This window comes from Podarcis filfolensis (genome assembly GCF_964270895.1).
Source record: "Podarcis filfolensis genome assembly, chromosome: 4".
In the NCBI taxonomy this organism is placed as follows: domain Eukaryota; kingdom Metazoa; phylum Chordata; class Lepidosauria; order Squamata; family Lacertidae; genus Podarcis; species Podarcis filfolensis.
This window is the reverse complement of record NC_139607.1, coordinates 66,032,482-66,050,352: the sequence shown is the minus strand read 5'-3', so window position 1 is coordinate 66,050,352 and position 17,871 is coordinate 66,032,482. Positions and strand designations below refer to the sequence as shown.

The window sequence follows — 17,871 nt, the reverse complement described above, 5'->3', positions numbered from 1 at the left end:
GATGATCCTGTCTTTTGGGGGGGGGGGGTTATTTTAACTGGGTGTTTTGTGATTAAAAACATGCTTTGTCCAAAGTGCTGGTAGAGCATGACAGCATCATTTTGAAAAGCATTTTTTCCCTGCATTTTCTCCTTCTCTCCCAAGGATCTCAGAAGTGGCCTACATTCTTAATCCTCCTTTAATTCCCCATAACAACGCTGTGAAGTAGGGAGCTACAGTCCTGCCCAGCACCACGCTGCTTTCCCCTCCGGGTCCTAGCTTCGAGCCCCAAGTCGGGGGAGATTCCCTCCCCTGCATGGCCCTCGAAACCCTGCTCCTTTCGTATCAACTGCAGGGACAGAAGTCAGCGGGTTGCGAAGGCGCGGGAGGAGCGGCTGCAGCCCCGCCCTTGGGGTGACCCGGCGCGCGCTCGGCGATGCCACTTCCGCTGGGAAGGGCCGGCCCACGGGGCGCCATGCATGCGCTGCGGCGCTTGGGCCGGCGGCTCCGCGGCTGGGTAGATGTCTGTCGCCGGAGAGACACCCACTCTTCGGCCGAGGAGCAGGTGAGCGCCGAGCGGGCGTCGCCTCCTCCAGCAGGGAAAAAGGCGCAGCCCGGGCTTCCGGGCCGCTATGGGAACCAATCGCAAAGCAGAGCCTTCCCGGCCGCGCGCCGCTAGCTCCTCCCCTCTTCAAGGCTTTCAAAACTCTTGGAAGCAGCTGTAGACGCATTAAAAATTATAGATTGAAAGATGCAGCGCCAGTTTCCGGACTCGATAGAACTTTTTCTTTTCCCCTTAAAGGGCTGCCCCTTGAAATCCATCCGTTATTTTAAAGCTGGCGTTCGTGCCTCCCCCCCTCTTTCTCCACCCCGCGTCGTAGCAAAAAGGCGAGACGCTGCTGCTGTTCTTGCACGCGGGTCTTTCATTAGAGTTTCGGAAGCTGCAGCCCTGCACGCTTTCCTCACTGGCTGCGGTTGGGGCTTACTCTGAAGGGGGCTTGCAGAGGATTTCCTGGCGCGTAAAACGGAAAGCTCGGCCTTCCTGCGTGTGCGTTAAGGCGTCTCTGCGCGACCGAGCAAGGGGTTGAGACGCGTAGGGAACCTGCCGGGTTGCTTGGTAAGGGGAAAGGTTTGCCTGGAGACCCAGGATCGGCCCCGCCTCCAAGAGGCGACCTTAAGCACTTCGTTATATTTCTGGTTTGCTGCATGCTGCTTGCTTATTTACTGAGCTTCAGTGTGCACCCCACCCCACCCTGCAATATTCATTCCACACCAAGTTGCACAGCCACTCTCAATGCAGCTGCCATATATATATATATATATATATATATATATATATATATATATATACATACATACACACACACACACACAGAGAGAGAGAGAGAGAGAGAGAGAGAGAGAGATATCTGTGAACACAGTAGAAGATGGGGAACAGAATTCTGATAAATTCACCACCACCTGTCTCCCAACTGGGTCCGAGTGGAGAGTAAATCTGCCTATGGTATTTTAAGTAGCCATCATCAGGCATGGCCAGTTCCAACTCCAGCCATGTTTATTTATTACATTTATATCCCGCCTTTAAAAAGCTGGAGGCAGCTTCCTTGGTTCTCTCCTTCCCCATTTTATCCTCCCCTTTAAGCCCGTTAGTTAATTTTGGGTAGAGAGACCAAGTCACCCAGGGAGCTTCATGGCTGAGTGGGGATTTGAAGCTTGATTTCCCCTGAGCCTTGTTTCTTGCAATCCTAGTAAGCACAATGGTTCTGCCTCCATCCCTTTAACTGCACCCACCAAGATAAAGAGAAACTGGAGAGAGGCATCTGATTATCTGTCTAGAATACCTTTCCCCAGTCGAGTGACCTTCAGATGCTTTGCACTTCAACTTCCATCAGTCCCGGTTAGCACAGCTGGTATAGGAGATTATGAGCAGATTGTTGGCAGCAGGTGTTTTAAGAGGTCCATTTGCTCTCACTCCCATTCAAGAGAAGGTGGGGGTAAGCAAGTAGGTAGAAATGATGGATTCTGTGTGTATTTTCTTGGGGAACCAGGATTGGAAAGATTGGGCGTGATGCATCCTTGAGAGAGCAGTAGTATGTGTACTGCTTCCTCCTGCCGCTTGGGGTCCAGCAAGGAAGTCTGGGCAAGGAGAAGCTGCCTTGTCCTCTCACCGGCTGGCTCTTGTATGGATGATGCAGCACTGGGGACTTGGGCCCAGCGACCTCAGCCCTTCCTTACAAAGGCTGAGGTTGAGCAGGGCCAACCCTGCTGTTAGGCAGAGTGAGGCAATCACCTCAGATGCAAGTTCTTGGAGGAGGGAAGTGTCCTTAGCACTCCTGAGCCTCTGACATTTGATCTCCCTCTGCTGGAGATCAGAGCCACACACACACACACCCTGGTGCAGTAAATGATGCCATTCTGTTGCCAGTGTTGTCAGCTTCCATACGTGGAATTGGGGGCAAATGGACCATCTTGTCCTTTGCCTCAGGCTGCAAAATATTTTGAACTGGTTCTGTGGACAGGCAGGAAGAAACAGTCTTTTGCTTGCTTATACTAGAGGTTTTTGCTGCCACATTTGCATTTTTCTAGAGGTTTTTTTACTGTTGCTTCTGCATTTTTATATTTGTAAATGTATTGTAAAATGCTTGGGGGGAGGGGAGGGGAAACCTGGTAAGAAGCAACGAGCAAGCCAGTAATAATAAACAACTTACAGTGAAATCTTAACCATGTCTACTCAGAATTAAGCATTACTTAATTAATCAGGCCTCTCCTAGGTAAGTGGGGTTGGAATTACAGACAGTTATTTTCAAGTGAAGTGGAAGGGGAACTTATTCACAATTTTTTTGTATTAACCTTTTAAGAATCCATGCTGGCGTAGAAACATCAGTTACTTGTTGAGAATACAGCTTCTTAAACTGTACCACATAGAGTTAAAGTATAAGTACAGTACAGCCTTTGGGTAATTGGTATTCATATATGCTTTTTTTCATATTCTCTCCAAGTTGGAAACAAAATCAGAAACAAAGCTTCAAAAGAAAATATGCCAAGTTGTTCTCAGTCATTTTGAGAAACAATACTCCAAAGAGTTGGGAGAAGTGTGGAACTCAATCAGGTCAATTTTCTGTTTCTTTTCTCTTCTCCCACCCTCCCCCGTTGTTCAATGCACCATAAAATAATTACAGTAAGCATAGCTCCTCAGAATGCAAACTAATGCAAAGTTTTGAGTTTTCAAATGTGCTTTCTGTTTCCTCAGTCTTTTATACTGAGAAGGCGGGGGGCAAATCTGATGACTACATAAAAAAGGGATGACAAAGTTCTGGGTTTTTAGGGGCCAACATCATGCCCTCCAAGTGTTGAACTTCAACTTCCATCAGCAACAGCCAGCATGGCCAGTGGTCAAGGATGCAATGCAGGGGATTGGACTAGAATGACCATCAGAGTCCCTTCCAACTCTGCAGATCTCTGATGGAAGTCAAACAGCATCTGGATGGCACCATGTTGCTCTATTTTTCATGAGTAGTCCGGGGCTGAAAGTACATTTTGCCATGTACCCTATTTATCTAATTATTTAGGAAGACATACCTTGTTTTTCAAAGCAAAAACAAAAACATTCACATGGCAGTTCATCGGTTTTCTGGTTTCATAATAAGATGTAAACTGTTAACAACTTGAAAATATTGTTACTGTTGTTTTCCCTTGCAAATGAAATTATGGGTAAGCATTTGAATATACCTTGATTAAATTTGGATCACCAAGGACTGGAAGAATTGTCCCAGGGATTTGATATGACCCATTCACTGCTAGTTGGCCATCCCTAATGTAAAAGAAGAGTTCATAATTAGGCACAGGAAGCCTAGTATGCATGCAAATGACACAGGAACATTTCTATTTAATACAGACAAATGGACTAAATTCTATGTTTGTCTGGGTTTGCTCAGCCAGGACTAAGCTGTGCACTTTTTTAAAAAATGACTCTTGCAATGTAAGATAGCCTTTGGGGATTTGCACAATGCCTTTTCTTTGTTTATAGATGATGCAAACCAACCTGTAGATCTGGAATAATGCTTCTGGGACAGAAGAACAAGGCTGATTTCAGCCTAGAACTTTTCATTTTAGAAATTTCCCTGAGCTTTACTTCAAACTCCCGTGTGCTGTTAAGAACATAATAAGAGCCTGCTGGATCAGGCCAATGGCTCACCTAGGCTAGCATCCTGTTCTCCCAGTGGCCAGCTAGCGAGGCTGAGAAAGTGACTTGCCCACCCAAGCTGACCCAGAAAGCTTCATGCCATTCAAACCTGTCTCTTCACCATCACGACTAAACGCTACACCACTCTGACTCTCCTGTAAGACCACAGAAAACAGAAAATAAATCATGTGATCAGGGAAAAATTCAAAGGCAGTTTCTGTAATCCAACTCACACTAAGAGTGACTCATTCAAGACTAAAAATTAGGTGCAATATGTTACCCTCCTGTAGCCTTTCGTTCAGTGTATTGATCCAAATGATCATGATGAAAATGCATTTGCATGTAATGCAGTCTGCAAATTAACTGTAGCCCATCATTTTAGCATAAATCTCTGCTTGGTGCTGAGCTGTTTCCTCTCCCCTTTTCCTGATGTTGACACACTTTTGTCTTCTTATATCCCAGTGCATGCCTATGTGTAACATGTATATTTCTTTTTTAATCTCCAGTCAAGTGCTTTCAACACCTCAGTGCTGGCAGTATGCTGTCCTCCTTAATAAATTCAGTTTTTCCTCTGAAGTGGAGAATGACTTGCGCTTAAAGGGCTATCGCCTCATTGTCCCGGAAACTTCTTCGTGTTTTCGGCAGTCACTCAAGTGTTACATCAGTAGCAGTCCTGGAAGATTCCCTGCTCAGAAACACAGAGCTGGTAAACTGAAAGAATATTACCTGCTGAATGCAGCGTCAGTTCTGGCTGTGCTGGCCCTGGAAGTTGAGAATGGAGAGAAGGTTTTAGATATGTGCGCTGCTCCAGGGGGTAAATCGATAGCAACGCTTCAGTATGCTTGGCCAGGTAAACCACTGCACTCCTAAACCAATTAGAACACACAAATTGGTTGCTAGATTGCTTAAATAACCTATTAAGCAGGTTATTCAGAGGCATTCATTAAGAAAGCTCTTGCGGCATCCTTTCCCCTCCCTATTGCAGTCAAAACCCAGCACATCAGGAACTGGAATCGGAGCTGTCTAATTTTTATTTCAAACGCAATCTGCATATTATGCCCTTGCTGCCTGACACCAATTTTTCTGTGCATTAGTCTGAAGGCACATGAAAAGAAGTGCTCTGCGGTCCTCTGATATTTTCACATCATCTTTGTGATACCCTGGTACTCTAATTTTGCAGGGTCAGCTAGAGAGGGAAACAATGCAACCTTGGCATGCTCACGGGGTGCTGATACATTAAAAGAACACTTCCCAGTTTGTTGAGTGCAGGAGGCACATGAAAAGGAAAAGAGAATGTAAGAGGATTAGCAGGGCCAGCGCTACTATTTGGCAGACTGGGGAGGGTGCCTCAAGCTGCAGATGTTTGAGGGCAGCAGCAAGTTGATTGGAGGACAAGACTTTGTGGGCACATACCCCACCCTATGGGACGCGGGTGGCACTGTTGTTTAAACCACAGAGCCTAAGGCTCGCTGATCAGAAGGTCAGCAGTTCAAATCCCCACGACAGGGTGAGGTCCTGTTGCTCAGTCCCAGCTCCTGCCCACCTAGCAGTTCGAAAGCACGTCAAAGTGCAAGTAGATAAATAGGTACCGCTCCGGCGGGAAGGTAAACGGCGTTTCCGTGCTCTGGTTTGCCGGAAGCAGCTTAGTCATGCTGGCCACATGACCCGGAAGCTGTACGCCAGCTCCCTTGGTCAATAAAGCGAGATGAGTGCCGCAACCCGAGTCGGTCACGACTGGACCTAATGGTCAGGGGTCCCTTTACCTTTACTCCACCCTATACTCCCTTAAGCTAGCCTGCTGCCCTCAGACCTGGTGAAGGATGCTGTCCTGTCATCACCCCCAGATCATCTATTCCTGTGGGTGCTTTGCAATAAAAAAGGGACAGTAGGTGCTTCATTGCACACACCTGGAGTATAATGTAGTTTGCCACCAAGTGCAATTTTTACAGTATTTTTATTCTACTGTCAATATATGTGTTCCAAAAAGAGACTGCTCGACCATTTGGCTGGATCAGTGGTTCCCAAACCTACATCTCCCACCCAGCAACTTGAAAATTATTTTTCTCTGTGTTGTAGCAAATGTAATGCTGTGTGCTAGGGCTGTATGATTTTCTTTAAATTATGTTTTTATTGCTTCTTTTATTTCTTACATAGAATTCAAATGGTAATTCAGTAAAATGCAATGTGAGAAATAACAGAAGCAAGTGAAATACAACTAAAATCAGTATTGATATTTAATGTGAAGGATTTGCTGTCTCCTGTCTTCAACCACAAATCCACAGACACACTGTTGACCTCCTGAATGAAGCTCGTGGACCAAGCAGTGGTCCACGTTTTGGGTACCCCTGGGCTAGATCACTGTTCAGCAGTGATGGTTTCCACTCCTCGTATTGTGTACTGTCAAATCATCTGGCAATGGGCGAGACCAGTCAATTGATTGTGTCCCCACTACATGCTGATGTGTGTGTTTTTAAATTAGTCCTAATTCTTGAGATAATGTTGCTACTTCTAGCTTCAGCTTCCAATTTCACAGGGATTGTTCTGATAGTCTGGTTTGCATGCCACCTTGGCCAGTTTGTTGGGACAAGTGGCAAACTGACTGCATGTATTAACTTATCTGAGATTCTATTTCTTTAGGGCTTCTGCACTGCAATGAGTATGACCATTTGAGATCACGCTGGCTGAAGCAGACACTAGAATCCTTCATCCCAGAATCTTTGATGAGTCTCATTACTGTTTCACAGTTGGATGGAAGGCAAATTGGAAATCTTCAGCCTGAAGGCTTCGATAAGGTATCTCTATCATGGCTGCTAGCTTCATGGGGCTCAGACTCTCTCATTCTCCCATCAACCCCTTTTCAGTTCAGGGATATCACAATTCTCAGTGATGGCTCTTGAATAAAACAGGAAGATAAAAACTGTAATTTATTAATTATGCATTTATCCTTTGGGTCGCAGAGGCTTCCATCAGATCTCTGATATTAACATCATTTTTTCAGTTTGTATCCCACCCTTCCTCCAGAAGGAGCACAGGGCGGCAGACACAGCAATATTAAAGTATTTAAAAAACAAGTATGCCTTTTCAAACTATATGATTCTTTAAGATATTTAGAATAACCCCTCCTGGTGGTACCGTGGCCTGCCTTGATTCATCTGCCATCAACTAGGGAAAAGGCATTATTTGCAATGGCACCTACATTATGGAACAATCTCTCCCCACTCCCAAGATCCAGAACACCCCGCCCAGTGCTGAGTTTTCAATAGCAATTGAAGACGTTCTTGCTCACCCAAGATTTCAGGGATCCTTGATCACCAGCATAAGGGCTCGCTATTTATTATTAGTGTAGTGTATAGCGTATATATTTCTTACATAGTTTTGTGAAGCTTTATTTTTTTAATGGTTGTATGCTGCTTTGATACCTTTTGTGCAAACTGTTTTAGTAACTTTTTAATAAACATTTTTGTTTTGCATTTCCATAAATGCTTGCATTTGAATAAAATATATGTAGTGCTTGAAATGCAGTAAATATATATATATATATGATTTGTAGGGAGATGGCACTGTCATTGGGTGTATTCTCACAGTATGAAATTTTTCAGTCCAGAGTTTCCATGTTCGGTTTATTTTTACTTTGCTATTGGTCACTCAGGTACTAGTGGATGCTCCATGCTCAAATGACAGAAGTTGGTTATTCTGTTCCGATACCCAGCAGGCTACCCTACGATTAGCACAAAGGAAGGCATTATCTGCTATACAGATACAGCTGCTAAGGTAAGAAACACAAAGGAAGACGACTGAAATTCAATAACGCTCAGCCCTGCACTGAAGGACGTGCTGAATTGTATTCTATTCGGTGTCTGTCTGACCCATATACCATCCTCTCCATATGCAGCCACACAGAGCCAGTCATCATTCAAGAAGGCATACAGCTACAGTGTCGTCTCCCAATAACTGGCATGGTTGAGAGAGAGAGAGAGAGAGAGATTCTGCTCTTCATGCTGAGCAATAGGCCTTTAACTAGGACAGTCACAGGAGGCAGAGGAACAAGTTTGCGCTTACTTAGCTTTTAATGTACTTCAGTACAACACAGTCTCCTAAACCTTTTTTCAAAAAGCTTTTTCTTTACCCGTAGAAAAAATAATACAATTTTTTATCACCTCAGTTTGGGGGACAAATGTATCCTAAGAAAGCCATAAAAAATACATTACCTGAGTGAAGGTATGAGATGCAAGATCATTTGCACCTGTATTGAGAACTTCCCTTTTCCGGTATAACAATATTGTTGCCTGTAAGTCATCGGGTCAACAGTACCCCACAATGTTAAGTATGTACACCTACAAGAATGGCATGTAGAGTCTAACTGACCCTGCAGTTTCTAAAATGTGAAATAGCACATTGCATAATTAATATGCATGAAACATTGGCTGCTGCATTATTATTTTTTGCCATTGCCCTTCTCTTGGTGTCCGCAGTGGTAGGGCATTACTCTTGACATTTCAGGTAGGCTGAGTATGTTTCTAGACTCAGCCTAGGATTTGATCCCCTCCAGATCTGTTAGGAAGAGTTGGTTTTGGGTTGTTTTATCCATTGTAGATTGTTTAGTTTCCAAATAATACCAGCATTTAAGCAGGAAATGTATACGTACTATATTCGGGGAGGGGAAGAGAGGGGAACCACCACTGGTCACCATTTGATTATGCATTTGGAATTATCCACAACACTTTCTCTTTTGAGAGCCAGTGTGGTGTAGTGGTTAAGAGCGGTTGTCTCGTAATCTGGGGAACCGGGTTCGCGTCTCCGCTCCTCCACATGCAGCTGCTGGGTGACCTTGGGCCAGTCACACTTCTTTGAAGTCTCTCAGTCCCACTCACCTCACAGAGTGTTTGTTGTGGAGGAGGAAGGGAAAGGAGAATGTTAGCCACTTTGAGACTCCTTAAAGGGAGTGAAAGGCAGGATATCAAATCCAAACTCTTCTTCCTCTTCTTTTATTATAATAAAGAACAATCTCATGCTTTCTATCTGATTTCTGTCTGAAATTGCTGCATCATTATGCATCAAAGGAAAGAGAATCGCTGTTCTCCCTTTTTTTTGGCACATAACAAAAGTGTCAAATCTTCTAAACCAAGAAAGCTGCTGTTGACGCTTCTGGATTTGTAGACAAGGCTTTGTGGCCACATTTCTGGTTTGATTGTTTTCCCGAGTCATGTTTTCCTTAGCCAGCCTTCTGACTGGCGGCACACTGATCAGAAAGCTGTTAGTTGTTATATTCTGTGCAAAACCCTGTAAATGGGTTCTTAAATTTCTTGTTCAACCAAGCTGGCCGAGATTATGAGCCGCTCAGGCTGACTGCTCACGAAGAGGCTTGAGGCAACTCTCCACACCACATTTCGGAAAGATCTTCCTGTAAACAGGAGAAGGGGGTCACTTAAAGGCCCTTGATGGGAAATTGCCATTAAGCCTGGCCGCCTGTTGAGATGAGGGTTCATGTTGATTGCAAATATTTACAGATGCTGTTGGCCTCAAAATGATCACAGAAGCAGAATCCATATCACTCAAAATAAATTCTACAACTGGCTGTGATGGGAGAGGGACAGTTTTGCTGGGGCACAAGGCAAGTTCTAACTGGGGGGAAAAAAGGTTTTAAAACTTGGATCAGATTTGCTTATTTGCATCTAATCAGGTTCATATGGGAAAGGGCTTACCTATTTTACTATTCCCAATTCTTACCAAATACATTAATTTAACCAACTTTGTAATATGGGATATATTCTATAGTATTCCATGTGTCATACAGTCATACCTCATGTTATGTTTGCTTCAGGTTGAGCGTCTTCAGGTTGTGTCCTGCGGCGACCTGGAAGTACCGGAAAGGGATACTTCCGGGTTCTGCCACATGCGCAGACGTGCAAAATGATGTCACGCGCATGTGCAGAAGCAGGTTGTGTTCATCTCATGTTGCGAACGGGCCTCCGGAACGGATCCCGTTCGCAAGGTACCACTGTATTTGACAATAGAGCATCCTAATTTTTTTTAAAAAAAACCTTGACTGCTCATTTACTTCTTCATAAAGAAAAATTATGTTCTATCCAGAGGAGACATTTTCAGCTGGGATTTTACCCTAAGAGCATGCTCACAAATGCTCCCAGTGGGACACTACTATACTATATTATACTATACTATACTATACTATACTATACTATACTATACTATATACTATATACTATATACTATATACTATATATACTATATACTATATATACTATACTATATATACTATATAGCCCTGGTGCTGTGTTTTATCAGTGTTCCTAGCCAGATCGTGAAGCCAGCAGGAGAGTAGTGGTGTTTACATGATCTCTTTCCAGCAAACATTGGGCTTGAATAGTGTTGACCTGCACTATAAACAGGAACCCGTTTCAGGCCATTTTCATTGTTAAAACCTCCTGTAGGTGATCTGGGAATCGTAAGTTTGGACTGTACAGTGCTGAAAATCTTAAAGGTTGTGTGTGGAGGCTGTGTGTGGAGTACCTAGCCAACTCTCAGAAATAGAATTCCCATAAATCCTCAAGAAAAAGGAGGAGGGAGCTGTAATAGATAAACAATTAACAGGAAGGTGTGTTTTTTTTCTCGTGTGCCTAATTAAAACAAGTGGGTTGGGTCCAGAGGACATTATTCCTGCTTTGGTACCATCAAAATCAGTGGGACTAATATCCTGATTTACTTTATGTGGGATTGCAACTTTCATCAGCACTTGGTTATTGCTAGCCAAACCCATACAATTAAATTAATTTTCCAGATAATGTATTCTAGGTTTTTCATCTGTCCTCAAGAAAATTCATGACTTGAATTAGGTGTATTTGGTTTACTGTTGCTTATACTGCTGCCCTTGCCTTATGTTTTACTGAGGCAAGTAGAAATGATTAGAAATGTAAAATGTAGAGCCATATAATATGATAAGGTTATATGAAAGAGGAGGCCAATGAGTTAAGCAAGGATTCCCCCCCCCCCTTCGTCATTCATTTTCTCCTGCTATATATTATTTTATGGCTATTGATCAAATACTAAAGCTTTTTAATGTAGTGCTATGTTTCACCTCAGAAGTATCCCAGCTGTCAGGATGAATTGAGAGAGAAATAAAATAGTTTGTTTTCCTAAAAGTAGTGTTCTTTATGGAACGCTCTCATAAATGGCAGCACAAGAGAAGGTTGGGGACTGTTTTTCCCCCTTTTCTTTGCATGACTTCCTCAAGAAAAGGTCTACAGGAAGCTTGTGATTTATAACCGAAATATGAGTGTCTTATTGCAGTAATGCATCATGTCACCCATTTCCTTTGGAGAAATCAATCACATTTAAAACACTGACCTCCTTCAGTTTTCTCTTTCCAATATTTGACATGTAAAATCCAATTTGTGAACTCCTGGCTCAAGGAAGCATACATCATTCAGTGAAATTTTTGCAAATTTGTATAAATCATTCTAGATTATAATGCTGAAGTGGAACATTCTTGACAGCAGGAACCTTGTTGGTAGAGAAAAATCCAAACAAACCAAAATTGCCCATCTCCCCAAAGCACATTTAATCCAATTGGGCCTGCTGTCTAGAAGAGAGAGAAATTGTGTGTTTCATGAAAGCATACCAGGCTACAGCAATAGCAGCTGCAAACCAATAACTTTTCTGCTATAGTTTTGAATATTAATTCAGCCATCCACCTCTCGTTATTCATAAATAAATAAAACAATAAATGCATTGATTAATCCATTGTTATACATCCCTTTTCTGTTATGCCTTCTGGCTAAAACAAATAAAAGTAAGTTATTAATACTATAACATTTCACTGTTTTGCCATGAATCAGCAAGACTCTGAAACAGTGGGATTTTACAGCTTATGTGTGTGCATGAGATCACTCCATGTGGTTTATTACCCATTAACATATTAACACGCTGGCTAAGGGCTAATGTCTTGGAGTGAAAATCACCGCCATTCTGCTTCTCCTTAGGTCTTGCTGCCGCGCTAACCAGGTCTAGGCTGTGGTCTGGCTTAGCGTTACAGTCAACCCTGAGCTTGTGTTCATTTCCTCCAAACAAATTTTAGTTACAGCTCATGGTTTGGCTGAAGGGACTGTTGGAGGGTGAGTGTGATGTTTGGAGCATCTATGAGTACACGTGGCTTCTCACTTCACACAGTTGCCCTCTCACCTGTTGAGGTTAGCAACAATGAAGAAGGGGGTAGGCTGGCATGCTCACAGCCCTCGGTGTTTAGTTGGCCATGAAGAGGGCTAGCTTCAACTGTGCTTCAGGGTCTGGATTGCAGGTAACCGTAGCTTGCTAAATTTGGGCGTTATGGTAACCTCAAAGTTATTGGAGGCCAGAAAGTGAAGGAGTGATTTGGAACTAATCAGGGAAAGGATTGTGAGACTGCACAGATTTGAGGCATAGCACTGGTAGCCAGACCGCGGTTTTCCTATGCCGTGCAAACGGACCTAACAGCTCACTTCATTTTGATCAAAGAATCACAGTAATCTAGAGCTTTACTTTTTCCACATGTTATAAATGGCTGCAAGGCTGGAACACACAGTGGGAGAAGTGAGTGATGTACAGTCAGGCACAAAGTACTGCTGTGATCGTTCAAACATTTCTCTAGGTATATTTCTATCTATAGTTTGGACAAAGTATGGCACCAGTTTCTGTCTGGTTTGGAGTTACGATTATTAATCTAGTAGTCTATATCAGATGTTCCTTTCAATCTTTCTTTTCTTTAAAGGCAGGCATGGCCAAGTGTTAATTGGGCATGTTCTTAGGAGAAGGGGTGGAGCTACATTTATTAATTCATTGCATTAATCACCCTCCTAAGAGCCTAGGGTGATGTACAATAAAACAAAAATAGCTACAAGAGACATCAACCATGTTTTCAAAATACATATTTTTTCCTTTCACCTTGCACTACTTACGAGAGAGTGCTGAGTTTTAGTGCCCATTCAAACTAAATTTTGGGCCATGTAGAGAAACTTAGTGTGAAGCCCCATCACCCTAGCAGAAGTACTTATATGGGTTTCTGCTTGTGGGACCAGGTAGTTGACTCTTAACTCATAGTGTGCTACGAGGGTAGCCAATTTGATGCCCTCAAGGTGTTGCTGGGCTACAACTCCCATGTGCTTCAGCATGACCAGCAGTCAGGAATGATGGGAATTTATTCAGTATTTGTTTTCTATCCCTTGGGTCTATTATACCTCTCTTGGTTTGCCTCCATCCAGATTTCCAAGAATGCTGTCAGTACTCCAGATAAAAGATATATAGACTGGACTTAGGTTTGGAATTTAATGTATGTTTAGATGTAAGCACCATCTTATAAGAGGCACTCCCCCTTCTCTCATGCACGGGATGAATGCCTCTTCTGATGCCGTTATGACAAAGAAACAACACTTCAGAAACAATGCTTTGCAACCTATATGCAAATTTAATGATGCAGCTAAAACTCATATGATCAGTTCAGTTGGGTTTTAGCCCTAGCCACAGTGCTATGCAGCATCCCTCAAAGCCTTGTTCTTTTTCTACACATATACACAAATCTTTTTCGCAACATGCACACTCCCGTCTCTGTAGAACTCTGCAAACTGAGAGGGGTGACAGATCCCCCACAGAAGCTCCCTTTTTTTGCCAGTGCTTCCGTCCTCCCCCAGGAAACAGAAGAATCTTTCTTTTTCGTTTCATAGGTTGAAAAGCTACACTAAGTTACAGAGCTTCTTATACACCCTTTTAAGACCAACGGCTTTAAGGGCAGCAATATTGTAGCTATACCAGCTGGATAAACTAAAATGTAGAGGTTAATCAAGATTGCAGCCTCTCTGTCTCTCCCCCTCCCTCCCCAGGCATGGTCTGTTTTGGATAACAAAAATTAGATGAAAACAATGGGTGACTATGTGAATGATAACAGTTCAGCTAATATTTCAACTTCATATATATCCCTTTCGACCTAAAATGCTCTTTTCTCTTGGCTGAGTTTTATACAAAAGGAGCTATCATCACCTCCATAACAAGAGGTGAGACATGTATGAAGCTTTCTGGCACTGTTTTTGGCACATCACCAATGCCAGCATGTCGCCACGCTTCAGAGGCATATGATAAATTGCATATTGTGGATACAGAAGGGATTTTCTGGCCTTTTCGGATTGATTTTGTATGGGAGGGGAAAGCCTACAATAACTGGGGAATGTAAGTGGAGTGACTGTGATGTGGCTAGGACAGGTTGATCTTTAAAAGGAAAACAAAATCTATGATCACTTTCATAAGAAGGAATGTGGGGATGAAAGTAAATGTGATTTCAGCTGCTTGAGTGGCTTAGAGGGTATTGCTTTTCTGCTGATCAGAAGCAGCCCGGCATTCTCAGAAAACGACTTCTAATAGCAAACACGAGATGGCAGCGTTGAAGTACAGCATAATCTCCCATAACTCAGCCTGGAATTTTTGCTTTCTCTTTTTGCTGCTGTTTTAATACGAACAATGGATAAATTAGGGACATAATTAATGCTGGTCCTTCTAACAGGATAAAGAACATGTAATTAGTCTCTCAAGGAGTGGGCTGAGGAAGTGGAGTTTGTAATGTGAATGACTGTGCCAACTCTATTGCCCTATCTGTATGCATGTATGCCTATCTCTGTATACAGTGTGTGTGTGTGAGAGAGAGAGAGAGAGCGACCAAGAGCAAATAAATAGCAATCTATCACGAAGTTTAATGTGCCTTTATGTGAAGGAGTTGCTTTTTGGCAACTCCTAGCGACAAAAGATTTGGGGGGGAGGGTGAGCTGACATTTAAAATGTCAAGTTTTTTAAAGTTGCTGAGAATTTGAAGTGATACTTATTGCTCCTATATTCTCTTTTGCTTTTTTTGCCTTTTTCTTTTCGTGTTTGTTTTCTCTCCAGCTACTGCTAATGGAAGCCTTTAAAGGATATTCAGAATGCGTTAACAGCTTTTAAGTCTTCAGAGCGCTTGGGATAAAAAAATGTTTATTGTCCCATTTATATCCATGGCTTAAATCCACATTCTTCAACTTCCCTGCTTTGTGATTGATCCATTTATCGGTCGTTCTTTGAGCTGGTGCTAAATTTGCAATTAATTGAGCCTTGCTTAAATTCATAATAATGCTGCGTATAATTTACATAGCCCTTTCCTAGAGTGCTTAAAACACTTCACATTTTATATCAGTAACCCTTAAAGAAGCCCTGTAGGATTGACCAGTATTATTACCATATTACAGTCTGTGGGGGAAGTAAAGGGGTGATTCAAGAAAGTTGGTTGTGCTTAAGTTTAATTAAGAACAGTGGGCCAAGGTAGTTGCAACTTGTTTCTCAGTGATTTCAATGGAATACAAGTGCAACTAAATTACTTTGGATTAGGTTCACATCTACACCATACATTTAAAACACATGGCCCTCCCAAAGAATCCTGGGAACTGTAGTTCACAGACCTACAGTTTCCAGTACCCTTCAACTACAGTTCCCATGATTCTTTAGGAGGAAGCCATGGGCTTTAAATATATGGTGTGTATATGTGCTACAGAATTTAGGTTCAATACAACTCTTCAGCAAATTGAAACTTTCAAATACACTGTATAACCATTTGTTGATGGTTTATCATTTGGCTAAGTTCTGATACACAGAAGCCAGTTTGACCTTGTCCCTCATATTCTACAGCACAATTTAAATATTAGTATGTAATATCATTCCCAATAACAGCAGTGTATGAGGATATGTAATATTCCTGCATCAGGAGTGTATGTGGATAGTCTGCCCATTGCGTCCTAGAATGCTATACTGCTAAGCAAGCTGGTGCCCTCAAAATAGGTAAGATGGCGAAATGAAAAGGCGAGTTTCTAGTGAAAAGCAATATTGGGTGTGAGTTTCAGAAAGAGATGCACCATAATTGATGTTTAACAACTGTAATTGCAAACACAAATGAGAACTTTTTATGAGCATGTGACTTCATTTTTTACTATGCATATCTAGTTTTAGCAGTTCTCTCTGCACAGTCAGCATCACAGGTATAACACGATGCTGTTAATAAGAAGAACCCCAAAATGCTATTCTAATAGAAAATTTAATGATACAAAATTAAGACTTTAAAAGTATTTTCTCAAATAACACACTAATGGTTTCTGTAATATAATTAAATCAGATTTTATATTCCTTAGTTGCGTGTTAAGAAGTGTATGACTTGCTGCTGATAAGCTAGGCAATGTCCAGTCCATGGAAAGTGTGGGTCTTATTGCAAGGCTTTCTCATTTGAAATGCATATGTTGAATCAATCCAACTCAACATTTTCTGTTCCTTGCACACAGGTCTGCAATTAAAGCCTTGCGTCCTGGAGGATCTCTGGTTTATTCCACATGCACTCTTTCTAAGGCGGAGAATAGTGATGTCGTAACACACATCCTCGACTCCTGCAGCAATGTTTGTCCAGTGGATATGAGCGCCCTGGCCAGTTCTGCATCCCAGGAATTCACTCTTGCTTCTGGTGTCCAGCAGCATGAACTTCTAGTACTTCCAGAAAGGGGGAAAGCTTGGGGACCAATGTATGTAGCTAAATTAAAGAAAATGTGATTGATATTCTTCTTGTGGTTGCAGTTCTTTTAGGTCATAATGACCAATCCTTTTCTTAGGGGCAACAAGTGAAAACCTGAACAGGAGATTGAAATCCAATCTCTTCTATTTGCTGGCAGCATCCCCCTCCATTTTTCTATTTTGGTACCCAATTGGAAGATTGAGGGAGGAGCAGGGGGGTGCCCAATGGGACATGCATAGATGTGTTTTCAGTAATTGCCCCAATTCCGAATGTGAATTGTAGGCATGTTGAAGAACACCCAGTTCACTAGTCTGTTGGTTATGTGTGTGCACTTGCCTGTAGCTTGTAACGGAACTGTCAGAATTTGAGCACTCATTTTAAATCCAGTTAAATGTATTTGCTTGTAGAAACTTATTTGAACACAGGATGACACTAAGAGCAAGCAGTTTATAAAAATGGAAGCAATTGTTTCATGTATTCACAGCACCTCACTACACAAAACAGGGGAACATTTCAGGAACAAACGCCTGCTACAAATTCTATTTTTTTATGAGAACAGCAGTGGAGACTTCGTATTAAAATCATAGAATTGTAGAGTTGGATATTCTGGTGGTATCTTCTAGTTCTGCGCACACATTGAGCAGTGGACAGCAAGTTAACACCTAGATCGCACTAATCTATACTGCAGTGTCACCTGCACCCTGCAAATAGTGACAACTGGAATCCCTTTTGCCCAAGATCCTTCTGCTCAGCTGCAGAGCTCAAATTTGGTTTGCCAAAATAGTCTTGTTTTGGAATTGCTTCACCAACCTTCCGTTTCCAAGGATGTTCAGTGAATCCTAAACAGCCGCCATCAACCTCATTTAACTGGGAAAAGTTGCTGAGCAGGCATCTCTTTAGCTAGCTCTAGAAACATTAACTTTCGACTGCTTATTAGCAAGTAAGTATGTTAAATAGAAAGTTCAGCCACTGGATAGCATTTCTTTTGCACACAAAGAAGTAACTTGGGTTTTGTGATTTTCAGATGCCATGTTGCTGGAACAGTTTTCAGGACAATGAGAGATTGATTTAAAGTTATTAACATTTTATTTTCCACTATCCCACCAGTTTGTGCACTTTTAAAAAGTCAGCATCTGGTTTATATGGAGAATTT

At 42.3% G+C, this 17,871-nt stretch overlaps 1 protein-coding gene across 1 annotated transcript; it reads left to right on the top strand.

The window, feature by feature from the left end:
* Positions 1-415: 415 nt before the first annotated feature.
* On the top strand, positions 416-16,762 carry NSUN3 (NOP2/Sun RNA methyltransferase 3; the record flags this gene model as incomplete). Its single annotated transcript, XM_083611686.1, has 6 exons — positions 416-544; positions 2,979-3,088; positions 4,669-5,012; positions 6,800-6,954; positions 7,812-7,933; positions 16,495-16,762. The coding sequence occupies 6 exons, from the start codon at positions 416-418 to the stop codon at positions 16,754-16,756; spliced, it is 1,122 nt and encodes a 373-aa protein (XP_083467812.1). The 3' UTR covers positions 16,757-16,762.
* Positions 16,763-17,871: the final 1,109 nt, after the last annotated feature.